The sequence below is a fragment of the Suricata suricatta genome, chromosome 12 (genome assembly GCF_006229205.1).
Source record: "Suricata suricatta isolate VVHF042 chromosome 12, meerkat_22Aug2017_6uvM2_HiC, whole genome shotgun sequence".
Taxonomy (NCBI): domain Eukaryota; kingdom Metazoa; phylum Chordata; class Mammalia; order Carnivora; family Herpestidae; genus Suricata; species Suricata suricatta.
The window spans coordinates 106,034,729-106,049,813 of NC_043711.1; the positions used below are offsets into that span (position 1 = coordinate 106,034,729).

Sequence of the window (15,085 nt, forward strand, 5' to 3'; positions counted from 1 at the left end):
GAGGGTCTCCCGCCCGCGGCAGGGCTGCGTCGGCTGCGACGGGTGCGGGAGGCGGCGGCGGCCGGGGCAGGGGTCCGGGCCCGGAGGCTGAGGCTGGCGCGAGGGGCGCTGGGGGCACTGCCCCCGTATCGATGATGGGCAAAGAAGAGGAGATTGCGCGGATCGCCCGGAGGCTGGACAAGATGGTGACCAAGAAGAGTGCGGTGAGGGGCGCGGGCCGCCAGGACCCCGGGACCCCCGCCCCGCCGAGCCTGCCGAGCCCCCTTCAGGGTCGGGGAGACCACCCGAGGGGCAGGACGAGACCCCGCCCCAGCAGAGACTACCGGGGCGCGGGGAGACCCCCGTCGGTGGCCGAAACCCCTGCCCTGGGCTAGCCCTGCCCTTCACTCCCGCACCCACGGCAGAGGCCGCACTCGGGCCTGGACCTTGTCCCTGGAGCCGCCCTCTCTGGACTCAGACCCCGGCTACCAGGCTGAGATCCCGCAGACCTGAGATCCGTCTCCTCACGCCCCTAACTCCGGACTCCCCCACCCCACCCTACCCCTACCGGAGCCCGGCCAGCGGAAGAATTCCTCAGTCCCGCCCCTCAGGCCTTTCGGACTCCCCAGCCAGTTCAGACCCTTCTTAATGGCTGTCCCGCCCCCCTTGCCTTCCTCCTCAGCCTGGGCATCCTCAGTTTCTCCCTCACCCCCAGGACTCTCCACAGGCCCCCCAATCCCGACTCAGAGCCCTCTGTCCCACCGTAGGTTTCTCACATCCTTTTTCAGCCTGCGAGAGTTTGGAGTGAGATTGGACCCCCTTGTCTCCTGAAGCTACAGCGCTTCCCTTACCTCTGTTTGGCCTGGGATTGGGGCCCTCATCCCCCTTCACAGCAGGCCAGAGGCCTTCCCTGGTGGGGTGGTCTCCTTCCCCCCCACCCCCCAGTATCTGTCCCTGCCCTACAAGAACCAGGTTTCCCTAATAAATTCTTTCCCTTCCTTAGCCAGGACTCAGTCAGCAGCAACTGGGGAATGGGTGGATATGTAGAGACCCTTGCTTAAGACCGTTGGGAGGTCTGGTGAGCCTGGCCTGGGAGCTTTGGCGCTAGAGCCCCCGGCCAGCTATGCTCACTATGCTGCCCGGCCTCTGTTGTCCTGTGGCCCAGTGAGCCTTTGTAGGAGTCTGTGCCATGGTCTCCAACGGGAAGCAGGTAGATGGGGTTCCTATTTCAGCCCCTCTTTAGCTTTGAGATTTTGGCAACCTGCGCACCCTCACATGGAAGCACCCTTAGTGGGTGGCGCCTGCTTTTAGGATGTTAGGAGGGGTCCGGGCTGGCTTCCTGAGAGGCTCAATAAACACAACTTGTTCCCCCCTGCAGACTGTGAGCCGCTAGGTAGGGGGTGGGGAGGTGCAGTCATGGGCCAGGCCTGAGAGATGCCTATGCAACCACTGCGGGGCTGTCCACCTGCCCTGGTGCTTTGGGTGGCTTTTTGGATTAAACAGGCTTGTCCTGGGCCCCTGTTGACCAGGTTCTGGACAGAAGTCTAGTCTACACTGGGGCCAGAGAGGTGGCTGGCTCCCAGTCATTCATCCATTCAGCAAACAACATCCCTCCACACACACACACACACACATTGTGTTTATACCCCTGGGAGGCCGTGGGCAGCACAGAGCAAGGGTGTGGGAACAATCTTTAGTTGTGTCCAGAGAGGACCAGAGAAAGAAGCTGCTTCCTCTCTTGAAGGAGACAACACCCCTCAGGCAGGGACAGAGATGGGTCATCAAACCCACGAGGGCTGGAGGGAGGGTGTATCCAGGTGGGAAGCATAGCCACAGCACAAATAGAAGCTCCAGGGCAGATTGAGGAGGGGGAGTCGACCACCCTCTGGACTGGGAAGGCACCTAAGTGGTTTGGGGGTGCTGTGGCGTGGGCAGTGAGCTAGCAGAGGCTCTGGTGCCTATGAGGCCCCTTTGGGGATTTGGGGGCCATGACTGGGAGGTCAGGAATTGTGTTTATGCCTCTGGTCTGGAGCCCACAAAAAAACTGTACACCGCCCAAGGCTGTGTCTCAGGGAAAATGTTCAGTGAGCAGCACTGCGTCCTTGGCTCTGACAGCCATCTTTCTTCCCTGAGGAGCTCACCTCAAGGCTGGACTCTGCACAGCCTGAGGGGCAGAGTATGCTGGGGATGATGTGGAGGGGGCTGCAGAGCAGAGGGTGGGTGGGGTGGGGGCTGGGGGTGGCTAGGAGCAGGCCCAGCCCTTCCTACGGCCTGTGCTGCAAGACCTGAGGCTCTGGCAACCTTGGGTGTCTGGGCAGGTTACTTCTGTCTCCATGTCAAGGAAGAGACTCACTCATTAAAACACCAGTGTGTGAAAAAGTGAAGCGTCTGTGGAAGATAGGAAAGCGGGGCGCAGGATGGGGGTGTTGGCGTGGGTTGTGGTTTCGGTTTTCAGTAGGAGAGGTCTTGCCAAGAAGGTGTCATCTGAACAAACGGAAGGAGGGAGAACACAAACCTGTAGGTATTTGGGAGGTATTTCCGTGGCAGTGGGGGCAGGAGGTGCAAAGGTCCTGGAGCAAGCAACTCGGCACACTTGGGGAACGTTAAGCTGAGCCTGGAGTGGAGAGAGGCCCATTTGTGCCTGGCATTGGTGTGGGAGAGGGCTTTGAAGAAACAAAGCTCTAGGGTGGGAGGAGATAAGGTGGGCAAGGCAGCTGGCCTGAGGGTTCAGGCAAGGCCTGGAGGGATTGATGAAGGGTGAGGCCATGGGACTTGAACCTGGGTATGGGGTGGGTGTGATGAGAGTCGAGGGTTTGGCCTCAGCAGGGGACTCTGACCTTGCTTGGGTTGACCCCTCTGAGCAGGTAGGTGGGCCACCTCAGGGAGAGCTGCCCAGTCCACCTGGGCAAGGGACCTGAGGCTGGACAGGGGAGTGAGTACCCCTGGGGCCCCACACTGTCACCTGGGGGTGGCACTGCTGCTGGAGAGGGGCTGCAGTCCTTGAAGGTGCTTTCTGTGGCCATGGTTTGGTCAGTGACCCAAAGTGCTGGGATTGAGTTTGCAAAGACCCTTCTCCTCCTCCTCCTGCCTGGGCATCTAACCGCAGGTGGGTCTCCAAATTGTCACTCTTTGTGCCCCCCCCTCATATGTAGGAGGAGGTGGGATCGTCCACCAAGACCTTGAAGTCATTTATGAAGGTCCCCCTTCTCCTTCCAGGAGGGAGCCATGGACCTGCTGCGGGAGCTGAAGGCCATGCCCATCACGCTGCACCTGCTGCAGGTAGGGCCCTGCGTGCCTCCTGCCCAGGACAGCTCCTGGGCACCTAGCAGGGCTTCCTAGCCCCTGCCCTGGGCCTTGGTTGGCACAAGTGTCTGTCCTGGAAGAGCCCATCCCTGCCTTTGTCTATTGCTCAGGAAGACAAAGGGGCACTCAAGGATAACCCATCCTGTTTCTTGTCGAGGTTCTTGGGTTCCACATGGGACAGTAGCTCTCGGAAAGGGTGTCCACCTCACAAGCTGGTCCCAACCCCTGCCCTGTGGGAGCCGAGGAGGGTCTGTGAGAAGGCTGCTTGCCTTACAGTCTACGCGCGTCGGCATGTCTGTCAACGCCCTGCGGAAGCAGAGCTCCGATGAGGAGGTCATCGCACTGGCCAAGTCGCTCATCAAGTCCTGGAAGAAGCTCCTGGGTGCGGGTCAGGCAGCAAGCTGGGAGCCGGGGCAAGGGGGGACCCTGAGAAGCACTGGTCAGCACTGTGTAGGGTGCTGGCAGTGCTGTCCCTGAGCCAGGGCCATCTGGGAGTGGGGATGTGACAGAATGGGTCCAGGAAGTCTTGGGGCTGGGAGAAGAGGGGTTCCATGTAGGGCAAGGAGAAGAAAAAGGTCAAGGGAGGAGCAGGACTGCATTGAGAGTGGCTGGAGGGCCCTAGAGGGACCTGGCACAGGTGGGGAGGTCACATCGAGAGAGGTGTCAGGGCAAGGAGCAGGGGGTGATGTGGGGGGAGAGGGAGAGGGGAGAAGGCGGGGAGGGGCACAGCCACTCGGAGGATAGGATGATTGGGGGTTGCAGAGATGCCGACTTAGGGACCCTGAGGCCCCTTCCTCCACCCCTGCCTTTCCAGCCTCTCCCGGGTTCTATCCAAACCCTTGTGAAATAGAGCTTTGTGTCCTGGGTCTCTCTCTACTTCTGCATGGCCATCAGCCCACATGTTTGACAAGTGTGTTTATTCTGGTGGTGTGGGGGGGTGCACCTTATCCTGTGGGCTGGTCTCCAGCACAGGCTAGGGTTTCAGGAGCCTTGTGGGGGATGTGCTCAGTGGGCGGTGGTTCACTGTGGCCTCCAAGGCCCAATTGAGGAATGACCATGCCTCATCATGCCTCATTTGTGGGGGCTGTCAGTCAGGGGCCTCCATGCTCCATACTTTGGGCAGATGGCAGTCCTTTCTTCCAGGAATGGCAGTGGGTAGACCCCAGAGAAGCCTTATAGGTGGCCTGCTTGAGGGGGATGGGTCAGAAAGGAGGGTGGGGACTGTCTGGGACCTTCTGAGGGAGGAAGACAGAGGGCCCCAGTTGTGGAAGGCTCAGCAGCTAGAGGCCCTGGTGGGGTTAGGGTTGGTGGCCTAGGGCTGGTGGTCTGGCTAAGGCTGTGCCGTGGTGGTGATCTGCTTGCTTCCTTGGCCTGGACCTGCCCTCTGGCTCTGCCTCTCCCGAGCCAGCCTCTCCCTTTCCTGGCACCTGCAGATGCTTCAGATGCCAAAGCCAGGGAGCAGAGGAGGGGCGGGCCTCTGCCCACATCGTCCTCGAAGGAGGCCCCCGAGGCCCAGGATCTCAGGTAGCGCATCTGGAAGACAGGCGCACACCCTCCTGCCCTGTGGGTGCCCCTCACTCGGCAGACAAGGGTGCTGACTTCCCTGTGCCCTGGGTCTGCTGAGGTCATACGAAGGCATCAAACCCTTCCAGTTCCTTGGAAGGGACTGTCCCCAGGGAGCCGAGCCTGGCCTGGTTGGCCTCTTGCTGCACGCTTCTCTTCCAAAGCTCCTCTGGACGCTCTCTTTCTAGCCCCAGCCATCTGAGAGGTGAGCTGTGGCCACCTGGCTGCACGGAGCTGCTACACGCCCTGAACAGGCCTGTGGCAGCCTCTGCTGCCACCCCCCGCCCCCAGCTGCACATCTGTGTCCTGGGTCTGGGTCTCACTGGCCAGCCTTGGCTGACCCCCCCTTAGTCTGGTGTCACTCTGCTTCTGGACTCTTTTTTCCCTTGGGTGCCCCAGGCTACAGCATGATGTGAGTTCTGGGGGCACTGAGGCCTCACTGCTGCCACCCCAGAGAGTGCAGTCATGGAGACTGGGGGTTCTCTGGGGGTGGGCTGTGGCCAGAAGGCTGTTTTGCCTTTGACCCCACTGGGCAGAAGTGGCTGGGGGCCAGGAAGGCCTGAGCTCTGGATTTACAGCGTAGTTGTACAGGGCTTATGGGCTCATCTACCGCTCCTGCATGTGTTGGTTTTCCTTCAGGGGGCCCCTGCTCCCACTGACTTGACTTGGGGCTCACAGGGTCACAAGACGCAGGGGTGTGAGGTGAAGGTTCAGTGGATACAACCTGGTCATCAGGTAGCTCTTAGGGAGTGCCCAGTGCTCCGAGGGGCATCTGTGCTGGGTACCTGTGGTCTCGGGCAGCCACCAGTGCCATCTGCCTCTCCCTGAAATGGCAGCTGGTCTTGAGCAGCATGGCCCTGTGTCTGGCCTCCCGGGGGGTGGAGACCCGTACAGGTGATGTGGCCCCAGTTGTGCCCTCACTGGGGGAGTACGCCCCACCCTGTGGGCTCTACCGCCTCCAACCAACTGGGCAGACCCCTTGGGCATGTGGGGCTGAACTGCAGGTGGGCAGGACCACGGGCTGCTGTCAAGGTGGAACAGGTGGGATTTGAGGGATCATGGCCGTGTGGCTGGCTCTCCTGGCAGGGACCTGTGTGTCATGGGGATATACGTGGCCCGAGCGGGCCTGTCTTTCTCTAGCCGCAAGAGGCCAGAACTGCCCAGGATGCCGTCGGCCCCAAGGATCACCACATTTCCCCCGGTGCCGGTCACCTGTGATGCCGTGCGCAACAAGTGTCGTGAGCTGCTGGCCGCCGCCCTGCAGACAGACCGTGAGTGCCCCGGCAGGGGCTGCACAGCCTGCCTGGGGGTCTTGGCTCCTAACATGCACCTGGACTCCCGTGGTGGCCTGGACTCTGCCTGCCCACAGAGGCCTGAGTTTAGAGGATCCTCAGGGACAGTGGTCTCCCCTAGCCTGTGGCAGCTGACCCCAGGTGGGGGGCAGGGGGTCTCTGGGGTCACTAGAGCACCCGGATCCTGAGCTTCAGGTCCTGGGCAGGTGTGTGGGGGCGTGGAGCCAGAGGGGCGGCTATGATCAGGGCTGCTTCTTGCAGATGATCATATGGCCGTTGGTGCAGACTGCGAAGGCCTGTCGGCCCAGATTGAGGAATATATCCTTTGTGCAGGGGTTTGGGATCTGGGGCTTTCTGGCCCAGTTGTGAGGCCGGCTGGCCCCCGCTTTCCCTGGGGGCACCACCCTGGTGCCCTCACCAGGCAGTTGGTCAGTTGCGGGGGCTCACCCCTCTTGACCAGGAGAGCCCTCCCCAAATCTGCTGAGGGATGGATTCTGCCTCCTGGGGGTGGTGGTGGTGGGAGGTGTCAACTGGGGCTTTGAACTTGGAGCTGGGCCTTAGACATGGGTGGGTCTCGTGGCGGCCCCACCCAGATGCCCTTCCACTCACTGCCAGGTATGGGTGGGCACTGAGTTGCTGGGCTCCCTTTCCCCTCCCAGCCCCACCCTGACATGGCCCCCACGAGGAGGCCCTCACTGGCCTACCTCAGCTGGTCCCATGGGGCGGGTGGATGGCAGCAACATTGGCCTCTGGATAGGTCCTTAAACACCTGCACGTATCTTCCGGGACGTGGGGAACACGGACATGAAGTATAAAAACCGCGTGCGGAGCCGCATCTCCAACCTCAAGGACGCTAAGAACCCCGAGCTGCGGCGGAATGTGCTGTGCGGCGCCATAACACCCCAGCAGATTGCCGTGATGACGTCAGAGGTGAGTCCTGTGGGAGCGGCGCAGGGGCCGCTGCTGTGAGCAGTGGGTAAGTACATGGCTCCTGCCCAGGAGATGGCCAGCGATGAGCTGAAGGAGATCCGGAAGGCAATGACCAAGGAGGCCATCCGAGAGCACCAGATGGCCCGCACGGGGGGCACGCAGACAGACCTCTTCACCTGTGGGAAGTGCAGGAAGAAGAACTGTACTTACACGCAGGTGAGCTGTGGCTAGCCGTCCTCCCGGGGCCCCGGGGAGCTGAGGGCACAACAGAGGGGTGCCCGCCTCACCCTGCTCGGAGCCCACACTTGCCCCCAGTTCTCTGGGGCAGGGGCCCCACTTGGGCCTGGACACCTGCATCGTGAGTGTGCAGTGACTGGTCCAGCGAGTGAGAGTCACCTTTGGGACCTCCTCCCTTGCCGGCACCCCTATCTCAGGTAGTGGTTTGCTTGGGGCAATAAAGTTGGGGGGCCTGGCCTCAGGATGGGGTGGAGGGCTCCTCAGAATGTTGTGACTGGCAAGAGGGTGGGTGTGGTATGCTGCCTGGCAGTGGCCACAGGACTGTGCCCAGAGGCTGACACTGATGTGGACCTCGGGACATGTCAGGAGTCCCTGGTAAGGGGAGAAGGGTTGGGGTCGCCAGGGCAGCCTCAGCATAGGTCACCCACAGGAGTCGGGGCTACCACACTGGCACTACCTGAGGATATGGGTAGCCTCCCCAAGTTGTCACTTAAGGGAAGACTTGCTTCTTGGGGCCTCCTGCTTCAAGTGACTGAGACCCTGGGGTTGGGGGAATCCCCCCTCACAGGTGCAGACGCGCAGCTCTGATGAGCCCATGACCACCTTCGTTGTCTGCAATGAGTGTGGAAACCGCTGGAAGGTAGGTGGGTGAGCCGTCTCTGGATGCGGGTGTCCCAGCCTGTGTGGGGTCTGTGTGGTGTGAAGTGGGGGACAGCGCCCAGCCAGCCTCCTGGGACTTCAGAGAAGGTGGGTGGAGACCTCAGCCCTGACCCTTGCCCTGCGGGGGTTGCGGGGGCCGTGTGGCTCACTCCTCTCCCATCTGCTGCAGTTCTGCTGAGCCCTCGCTGACACTTCTGAAGCCTTGGGCTGTGCCCAGTGCTGGCCACCGCCTTCCCTGCGTCCTCTGTTGACAGACATAGCTTCTGGAGACCTGACCTGTGCCTCCCTGAACTTGCTCAGAGGGCTGTGTACTGCCTCTGCCCCCGCCGCCTGCAGTACACCTTTTTTCCCTTCCCCCACCAAGTATTAAATGTTTCTTTTTGCCATGGTGTTGCTCCTGGCCCTTAGTTCTGGTGGGCCATGCACAGTCTTGGGCTGTGAGCTGGGTCCCCCACCCTCATGTCTGGCCTCCCCTCCTCCCTGCCCCCACTGGGGACAGCCCTCCTCCTTGGGATCAGGTGACACTTAGGTTTGGCCCTAGTGGAACAGAGATGGAGGGAAAAGCCTGCTGGCCTTCCTCTGGAGGGGCCTGGTGATTCCAGGAGGGGCCCAGATTCCAGCCTGGGGACAGACTGTGCCTGTGCGTGCCTGTGGAGGAGGGGCAGGTGCGGGGTCGCACAGCATGTGCGTGTGCAGGTGGGAGGGGGCCTTAGGTACACAGAGGACCCAGGGTCTCATGAACCTCCCCAGCCACTGTAGGTCAGGGCCCAGGGCTCATGGGCAGGAGGCTAAGCTTGGGTCTCAAGCCATCTATGATCCTCACTGCTTCAGGCGATGGAGTGTATCGGGCGGACTCTGAGCCCGAGTCTCAGTTTCCTGGGCCTGCAGTGGTTTAGAATGGCTCTGCCTCCTAGAAATCCAGGGAGTACGTTGGCAAGCACATGACTTGCCTAGGGGAGGCCACCCCCTTCAGCGTCCCACCTTAGCTTTGGTGAGACGCTGTGGGGGGGGGTCGCCCTTGCCTGGGGGAGCGTGGCACCTTCACCGGGGCAGGGCTGAGCACAGCTGCCCACGGGGGCCACGTCTCCTCTGGAGCTGGCTGCTCCCGGCTCTAGGTTTGGGACAATTCATTCTCTATTCTCCTCCCACCCCCAAATGTGGAAAGAAAGGAGAGACTTTTGCTTTAAAAATAACTTCAATAATAACCTATTTTGGATGGAGAAGAATGGAGATAAATATGAAAACATCTTTTTCATTTTTTGATAAAATACAGTAAGGACATGTTTCCAGGTTTAAAATTAATGAAAATATAAAAAAGAAACTGGCTCCTGTTGCCTTGAGCCTAGTTCTGAGGTTCTGGGTCTGATCTGGGTGCAGACAGCTTGATTTCGAGGATCTCCGCCCGACACAACCAGGCAGACAGAGGCTCTACTGCCCACCAGAGGCATTTCTCAAGGTCCCCAGTGGCTTGGGGGAGGAGGCCTAAGTGAGGCAGTGGGTCCACGACACCCCCTGGGAGGTCTCCCTCTCCCCATGTAGGAGCCCACCTGGGAGCTTTTTGGGGAGCCTGAGACCAGGCAGCCCCTCACACCTGCCTCTCAGCAGGACCTCAGGGTCCTAGGTCCCCTGGGTAGAGAGGGGCTCCTGTCTGGCTGTGCCCTCAGGGGTGCCGGCCCGCTGGTGCGCCGGACCTCTGCGGACACACACTTGTGCAGATAACCGAGTCTGTGCCCACCAGGGGGTCCCATGTCTGTGCCGCTGCGGTGGGCAGCCTAGGCCTCGTTAGAGGACTGGGAGCTCCCCTGGAGCAGCAGGGCACGGTAGGTGGGGGAGCTGAGGAAGCGCGGGTAGGAGTCCCGGTGCATGAGCGTGTAGATCTGCAGCTGCGCGTCGTCAAATGTGTGAGCCGACGGCTCCTGCATCTTCTTGTTGATGCCTTCCCGCACTCGGGAGTCCAGGCTCACCTGTGGGACAGGATGCCACCGTCAGGGGCTCAGGAGGCGCCCCCACCCCCACCCCACCCCACCCCACCCCCTTGGTCCACAAGGCAGTGCACCTCCTTGGGGGACAAGATGGACACGTAGTCCTCATAGATGAGCCTGGCCTTCTCATCCACCACGTGTTGGTTGGCCTCGGCCTTGAGCTCCTCACACGCCAGCCAGAAGAGCATGTTCTCCTCGCTGTACTCGGTGCGCAGGAACTCCCGGAACACGCTCCGGCCAGCCGGGCTGTGCATCAGCTTGTCGAACGACTGCGCCCAGCTCCGTACCTCCTCCGGGCTCGGCGTGGAGCTGTGGGCATTCCCCGCCAGGCAAGGTCAGGTGCGCGCCCCCGCCCCCCGGACACGCGCGCGCATGGCTGGCCACACCTACCACGCCTCGCAGCTGGGGAGGGGCTGCAGCTTGTTCTCCCGGGAGGCCCGCCACGCTCGCCGCCGCTCTTCGTTCCTAACCGCAGAGGGAAAGGTGGCGCTGGCCTCCTTGGCCCACGTGGTTTTGGCGCGCTCGCGCGCGCGCACACACACACATACATGTGATACACAGGAACGTGTGGCCTGGGTGCTCTCGGCCCAGGTGTAAACCCCCTGCAGGTGGCAGCCCTGGAGTCCGTTCCTCTCACGCCCTCCAGGGAAGGAGTGTCTGCACCCGCTGCCCTTGGCCCCTTCAGCCTCTCCTCTGGGGCCAAGGCAGTTTCACCGGTGTTGGTAAGACTTCTACAGTCTTGCAGCCTTTGGGACTTCACAGATTCCTGGTGTGCCCCTCCCTTCCTGGCCCAACCTCAGCCCTCACTCCTTTCTCCCAGAGACCGCAGCTGATGCAGGAGGAAGGCTCCAGCCTGTGAGAGTGACTGCTGATTCTCCCCCAGGGAACCTCCTTCCCTCCCTTGACTTGCCGCTGCGTCAGTGCTGGCTCCCATATCCATGCCTCCAGCCAGATCTTTCTCTCTCTAGGGCCTCTAAAACGTCTAATGGACCTCCCCTCTTCCCTTCACCTGCCTGCTAGACCCCAAACTCTCCCTCGACCTCCACAGCCCAATTGTCAGTGCATCCTGACATTCTTAGTGGCCTCCCACCTCTGTCCCCAGGCCACCCCTTTCCTCGCCTCAGGCCGGGATTGCTCACTGGTCAGCAGATGGCCCCTTTGAGTCCACAGCGCTGGCCACTCAACAGCCACGGGATGGAAGCCTGAATAGGGCCAGGCCTCTGCAAGGAGGGAAAACGCCCAACAGCTTCTCCACGTGCCTAGAGAATCCCGTTAGCACCTGAAGTCCCCACAGCCGCCCTCTGGCATGCTGCTCTGGAAGCTTGTCCCTTTTATTCCCGGGGCCAGGTCTCTGCTCAGTGCCCCTCCACCTAACAGTCTGTGGGCTCTGCTTCTGTCTTGTTCTTCTGTAGGTCCCCAGGGCCAGCTTAGGCTGGGTCACATCGGCCTCAATAATCATGTGCTGAGTAAGTGGACAAATGAGCGCACAGGTACGTGGGCTGGCCAGGTGCGCCGGCACACGGGCACACCCTCAGGCACACACCAGTCACGAAAGTCACACGTACAGAGGGGTCTGAGCATTGGCACTGGTCACCAGGGCCAACAACCCCTCTATGAGAGTCGTGGGCCACAGAGGTCCTGTGGAGGGGGCCTTCCAGGACCTCTCCGAACCCATCTGAGGGTCTAGGGGTAGGACCCGGGGCCCTATGTCTGCCCCTCCTTGCTCAGCCCCTCCCCCCCCCCCCCCCCGGGCCCCACGTACCAGGAACAGCTGCAACAGCAACACCAGCACAAACAGCAGGGGTTGCGGCTGGGGGCAGCCGGGGGGGCCGCGTCATGACTGGACATCGAGGGGGGCTGGTCTGCCTCCTCTGGCCCTACGTGCTGGTGAGACGGGGGCTTCCTCAGCTCCAGGCCAGAACCCAGGGCCCGCGCACCTCCTCCCTGACATCCCTCGGTGGTGGCCCTCCCTGCCTCCCAGGTGTTCAAGGGTCTCCCCCGCCCCCGTTCCCACAAGCGAGGGGGCAGAGGCAGAGGCGGAGGTGGTGCACCTGCTTCTCAGTCTCATGTGGGGTGGGCATGGGTGGGTGGAGGAGGTCGCCCGGGCTCCGCGGACCCTCACCACAGCCTGAGAGTCTGAGAAGAGAGGCGGAGGCTCTCCCTGAGAACCTGAGACCGCAGTCTCCGCTTGTCCCCTGGCACGGGTCCTGAGAGTCTCTCCCTCCTTCCAGGAGCCCTGGGTGGGGGAGGGGGGCTCTGCTCCCTTGCTGCCCACTTCAGACCACTCTGTTCAGGCTCCTACCTCTGCCCCAGCCTACACCAGGGCTGGGACCGGGGGCAGGGTCAGTGAGGAGGGGGCCCCAGACGAGATCTCCACAGAAGGTTCCGGGACACCCCCCATCTGTTCTCTCCCTGGGAAGCCGGAAGTCTGGGTTCCTCTTTCTTGGTTTCCGGCTCCCGGCCCCTCCCAAGGGGGCTGGGGCCCCCAAGAGTCTGGGGCTACCGGGTTAATGCATAAGGGTGGTGGTCAGACATTCAGACCCTGTCCCCCAGCATCCTCCGTTCTGGGTTTTCTGCAGGAGGGTTGCTCCCCACCAGAAGTCCAGATTTGCCGGTGGCCCTGGAGGATTCCAACCTGTGTGCAGCTGAGTAGGTCTGCAGCACAGAGGATTTGACTGGGGTGGGATTTTCTGAGGGTGTGGGACTGTAGCAAGGCATGGGTGAGGAGGGCCATGAGCCTCCTGGGGACCTGTGGCTCCTTGGTCCTGGGTGCTGCCCCTAGCACCCCAACCCTAGCTGGCACCGTACCCCACCCAGGGTTTCCCAGCCTTCCTTCCCTCTCCCCTACAAGGCTGTGGAAACCAATTGGGCCTGGTGTGCCAGTGGGGGAGGGGAACGGGGGGGCAGCAGTGGGCTGGGGTGTCAGAGATGTGGGGTCCCTGGAAGGGGTGAGGGCCAGCCTCAATCTCAGTGTCCACACCCATGTTTCACAGGGGAGGCACTGACGCCTCAAGTCAGGGTTAGGAGTCTGATTCCCCCACCCTCACCCCAGGTGAGGCCAACCACAGATCCCAGAGTCCATGCCAGGGTGGCCATTCAGTGCCCCTGGAGCAGTCTTGAATGCCTTCCCACCACTGCACCTGCCTGTGTCCTTCTTGGCCTAGGTGAAGATCCCCAGGGCCTGGGGTGCCCCCCTGCACAGCTGACAAGGGCCTTCCTAAGTCATCAGTTCCACCCCCACACCCTCTCTTGGTGGCCAGGAGCCTCGTGACTTGCTTTCACTTTATTTTCTCATTTAACTATCATCCTCCCTGCTGGCCCCATCTCTCAGCTTGTGGCCTTTAATCCCTGTTTGGTCCATGTTGGCCTCTTGGGGTCTCCCAGGGCAGGGAGGGAAGGCGGATGCTCTAGGGCAGGCATCATGGCAGAACCAGGCTAAGCAGCTCTGGGAGCAGAGCTGCCAGGACCTCATTATGAGTGGCATGCAGAGGTGGCAGTGCCTGAGTTACACGCTACTTAGGGTTCCCTTTCCTCCAGGGTGGGGGAAAGCAGAGGCCCTGCCCTGACCCCAAACTAGGAGTGAAGTATAGGGTCCCACAGACTCCCGGCAAGCAGATGGGGAAGAGCAGCCCCAGAGCTTGCCTTTCCTTCAGGGGTCAAGCTTCTAGGGAAGGGAAGGGGTGTGGCAACTTCTGAGGTCCAGTAGCCAGGCAGAAAACTGCTCTTCCTCCTCTGTGCCCCTGCCCACCATGGGTGGGGGCAGGGCTCTGTCCCCACTCTACTCCCTAGCACCCGAAACCTTAGCTCTGAGTTGGAGGAGGGGCCCTGTCTGAAGGTGCAGACCATGTGCTGGGGGCTCTGAGGCTGGAGGCTGACTTTGGGGTCAATGTCTTCTGTCCTAGTTGCAGGATTGGACCTGGCTCCCTGCACCCTCTTGGTGCTGGCTGGGGCCACCTGTTCTCCCCTCCCCTGCGCCCCCCCCCGCCCCCCCGCTGGCCTCCAGGTCAACTAAGGCCTGAACTAGGGTTCTTGCCCCTCATCCTGGCATTTGGCTGGCATTTCCCAGCCCCTTAGGCTTTGGCCCCCAAGTCTGAGATGGGAGGGGCTGGACAGGCAGCAAGCCTGGCCTCTGGGGACAGAGAGGCTCCCTTGGGAGCGGCTGCTACTCTGCTCCACAGAAGGAAAAAGAACGTCCCCGAGCCCGCCCAGTCCAAAAAAAGAATAAGAAAATGTGACAATCCCAGAAAAAAATGCCATAACTTTTGGAGGAGGGTTGACTAAGGGGCTCCATTCCCTGCTTCTGATGGTACTCAGTACCTTTCCTATATGCTACCCCCATTCAGTTGGCGCGGGAGCCCCTGCCTGGCTCCTCCAAGGCAGGCCAGGTCGTCCTAAGCCTGGTGACCCTTGTCCCCACTGCAGAGGTGGGGGCGACCCATCTCTCTCTCTCTCTTCCTTTCTCTGCTGGCAAAGTCAGGCCTGGTGGAGCTAGCTTGTCTCCTTCTTAAGGGGCCCCTTCCTCCAGCCTCTGACGCCCCCACCCCTACCTCAAGGAACTCACCAAGGCGCCCCACTCACCATCGACCCAAAGGCGAGGTGGGGGCGGGAGAGGCCAGGTTCCCTCTGGGCCCCACCCTGGCTGCCGAAGGGGCGTGCACTGCAGCAGCAGGGACTCAAGTCAGACGGCAGGAGGTACTCCTGCGGCGTTCTGGAACGAGGCCGGCGCCGGGAGCCCCAGATCAGCTGGGGCGGGGGGCGCAGCGCCTCCCCTGCGCCTCGCAGGGTGAGTGGCTGCCAGATCCAAGGGGGTAAGGGTGGGGGCGGACAGGGTGTCCCGCCTCGGCCCCTCCCCAACAGGCTGGGGGGGGGGCGGGAGACGCGGAAACCTGGGTTCTTCCGGCCTCCCCCCCCCTTTGAGCAATCACTTCCCCAGGCTTTGAGCTGCAGAAAAAGGGGAACCGTGTTGCAGCGCTCCCTCCCCCACGCGCGGGGGACTGGCTCCCGTACCGCCGCGGCCCAGGGTCCACGTGGACCCCGCGGCTGGAATCCGTGGGGTGCGGATCGGGGTGCCGGGTCCTGAAGCTCCTGCCCGGGACGGTCTCCGGGCCCCGGGCCGGGAGGGGCAGGGCCGCCGTCCTC

The 15,085-nt window shown here is 61.8% G+C and overlaps 3 protein-coding genes across 11 annotated transcripts in view; 2 read left to right on the top strand and 1 right to left on the bottom strand.

Moving 5' to 3' along the window:
* The first annotated feature begins 8 nt into the window (after nucleotides 1-8).
* On the top strand, nucleotides 9-8,350 carry TCEA2 (transcription elongation factor A2). Of its 2 annotated transcripts, none has more exons than XM_029919032.1 (10): nucleotides 9-203; nucleotides 3,196-3,258; nucleotides 3,559-3,664; nucleotides 4,716-4,806; nucleotides 5,986-6,116; nucleotides 6,399-6,455; nucleotides 6,913-7,067; nucleotides 7,140-7,283; nucleotides 7,873-7,944; nucleotides 8,134-8,350. In XM_029919032.1, exons 1-10 carry the CDS (start codon nucleotides 132-134, stop codon nucleotides 8,140-8,142), a joined length of 900 nt encoding a protein of 299 aa, XP_029774892.1. In that variant the 5' UTR covers nucleotides 9-131; the 3' UTR covers nucleotides 8,143-8,350. The 2 variants fall into 2 exon arrangements, with proteins under 2 accessions (XP_029774892.1, XP_029774891.1); XM_029919031.1 differs by having other exon boundaries at nucleotides 12-203; nucleotides 7,137-7,283.
* Nucleotides 8,351-9,140: 790 nt separating this feature from the next.
* Nucleotides 9,141-14,913, bottom strand: RGS19 (regulator of G protein signaling 19). Of its 8 annotated transcripts, none has more exons than XM_029919033.1 (6): nucleotides 14,525-14,910; nucleotides 12,069-12,182; nucleotides 11,709-11,830; nucleotides 10,337-10,411; nucleotides 10,021-10,255; nucleotides 9,141-9,928 (listed from the first exon to the last, which is right to left on the bottom strand). In XM_029919033.1, exons 1-6 carry the CDS (start codon nucleotides 14,525-14,527, stop codon nucleotides 9,737-9,739), a joined length of 741 nt encoding a protein of 246 aa, XP_029774893.1. In that variant the 5' UTR covers nucleotides 14,528-14,910; the 3' UTR covers nucleotides 9,141-9,736. The 8 variants fall into 8 exon arrangements, with proteins under 8 accessions (XP_029774893.1, XP_029774894.1, XP_029774896.1 ...); XM_029919036.1 differs by having other exon boundaries at nucleotides 9,155-9,928; nucleotides 11,998-12,082; nucleotides 14,525-14,905; XM_029919037.1 differs by having other exon boundaries at nucleotides 9,155-9,928; nucleotides 11,998-12,082; nucleotides 14,508-14,905.
* The window catches only part of OPRL1 (opioid related nociceptin receptor 1), a 19,986-nt gene continuing 19,396 nt past the window's right edge, over nucleotides 14,496-15,085 (top strand). Inside the window, exon 1 of the mRNA XM_029919029.1 lies at nucleotides 14,496-14,729. The gene's annotated coding sequence lies outside the window, so the exon portion shown is untranslated. The remainder of the gene's footprint in view (nucleotides 14,730-15,085) is intronic.

Excerpts from the sequence above, each read along its gene's own strand:
- RGS19 (XM_029919033.1), bottom strand. Across the intron at positions 11,831-12,068 it reads TCTCAGACTCTCAGGCTGTG|CACGTAGGGCCAGAGGAGGC; the intron begins GTGAGGGTCCGC and ends CCGTCTCACCAG. Across the intron at positions 10,256-10,336 it reads CTCCCCAGCTGCGAGGCGTG|CTCCACGCCGAGCCCGGAGG; the intron begins GTAGGTGTGGCC and ends GAATGCCCACAG.
- TCEA2 (XM_029919031.1), top strand. The coding sequence starts at position 132 with ATGATGGGCAAAGAAGAGGAGATTGCGCGGATCGCCCGGAGGCTGGAC. Across the intron at positions 3,665-4,715 it reads GTCCTGGAAGAAGCTCCTGG|ATGCTTCAGATGCCAAAGCC; the intron begins GTGCGGGTCAGG and ends TGGCACCTGCAG. Across the intron at positions 7,068-7,136 it reads TTGCCGTGATGACGTCAGAG|GAGATGGCCAGCGATGAGCT; the intron begins GTGAGTCCTGTG and ends GCTCCTGCCCAG.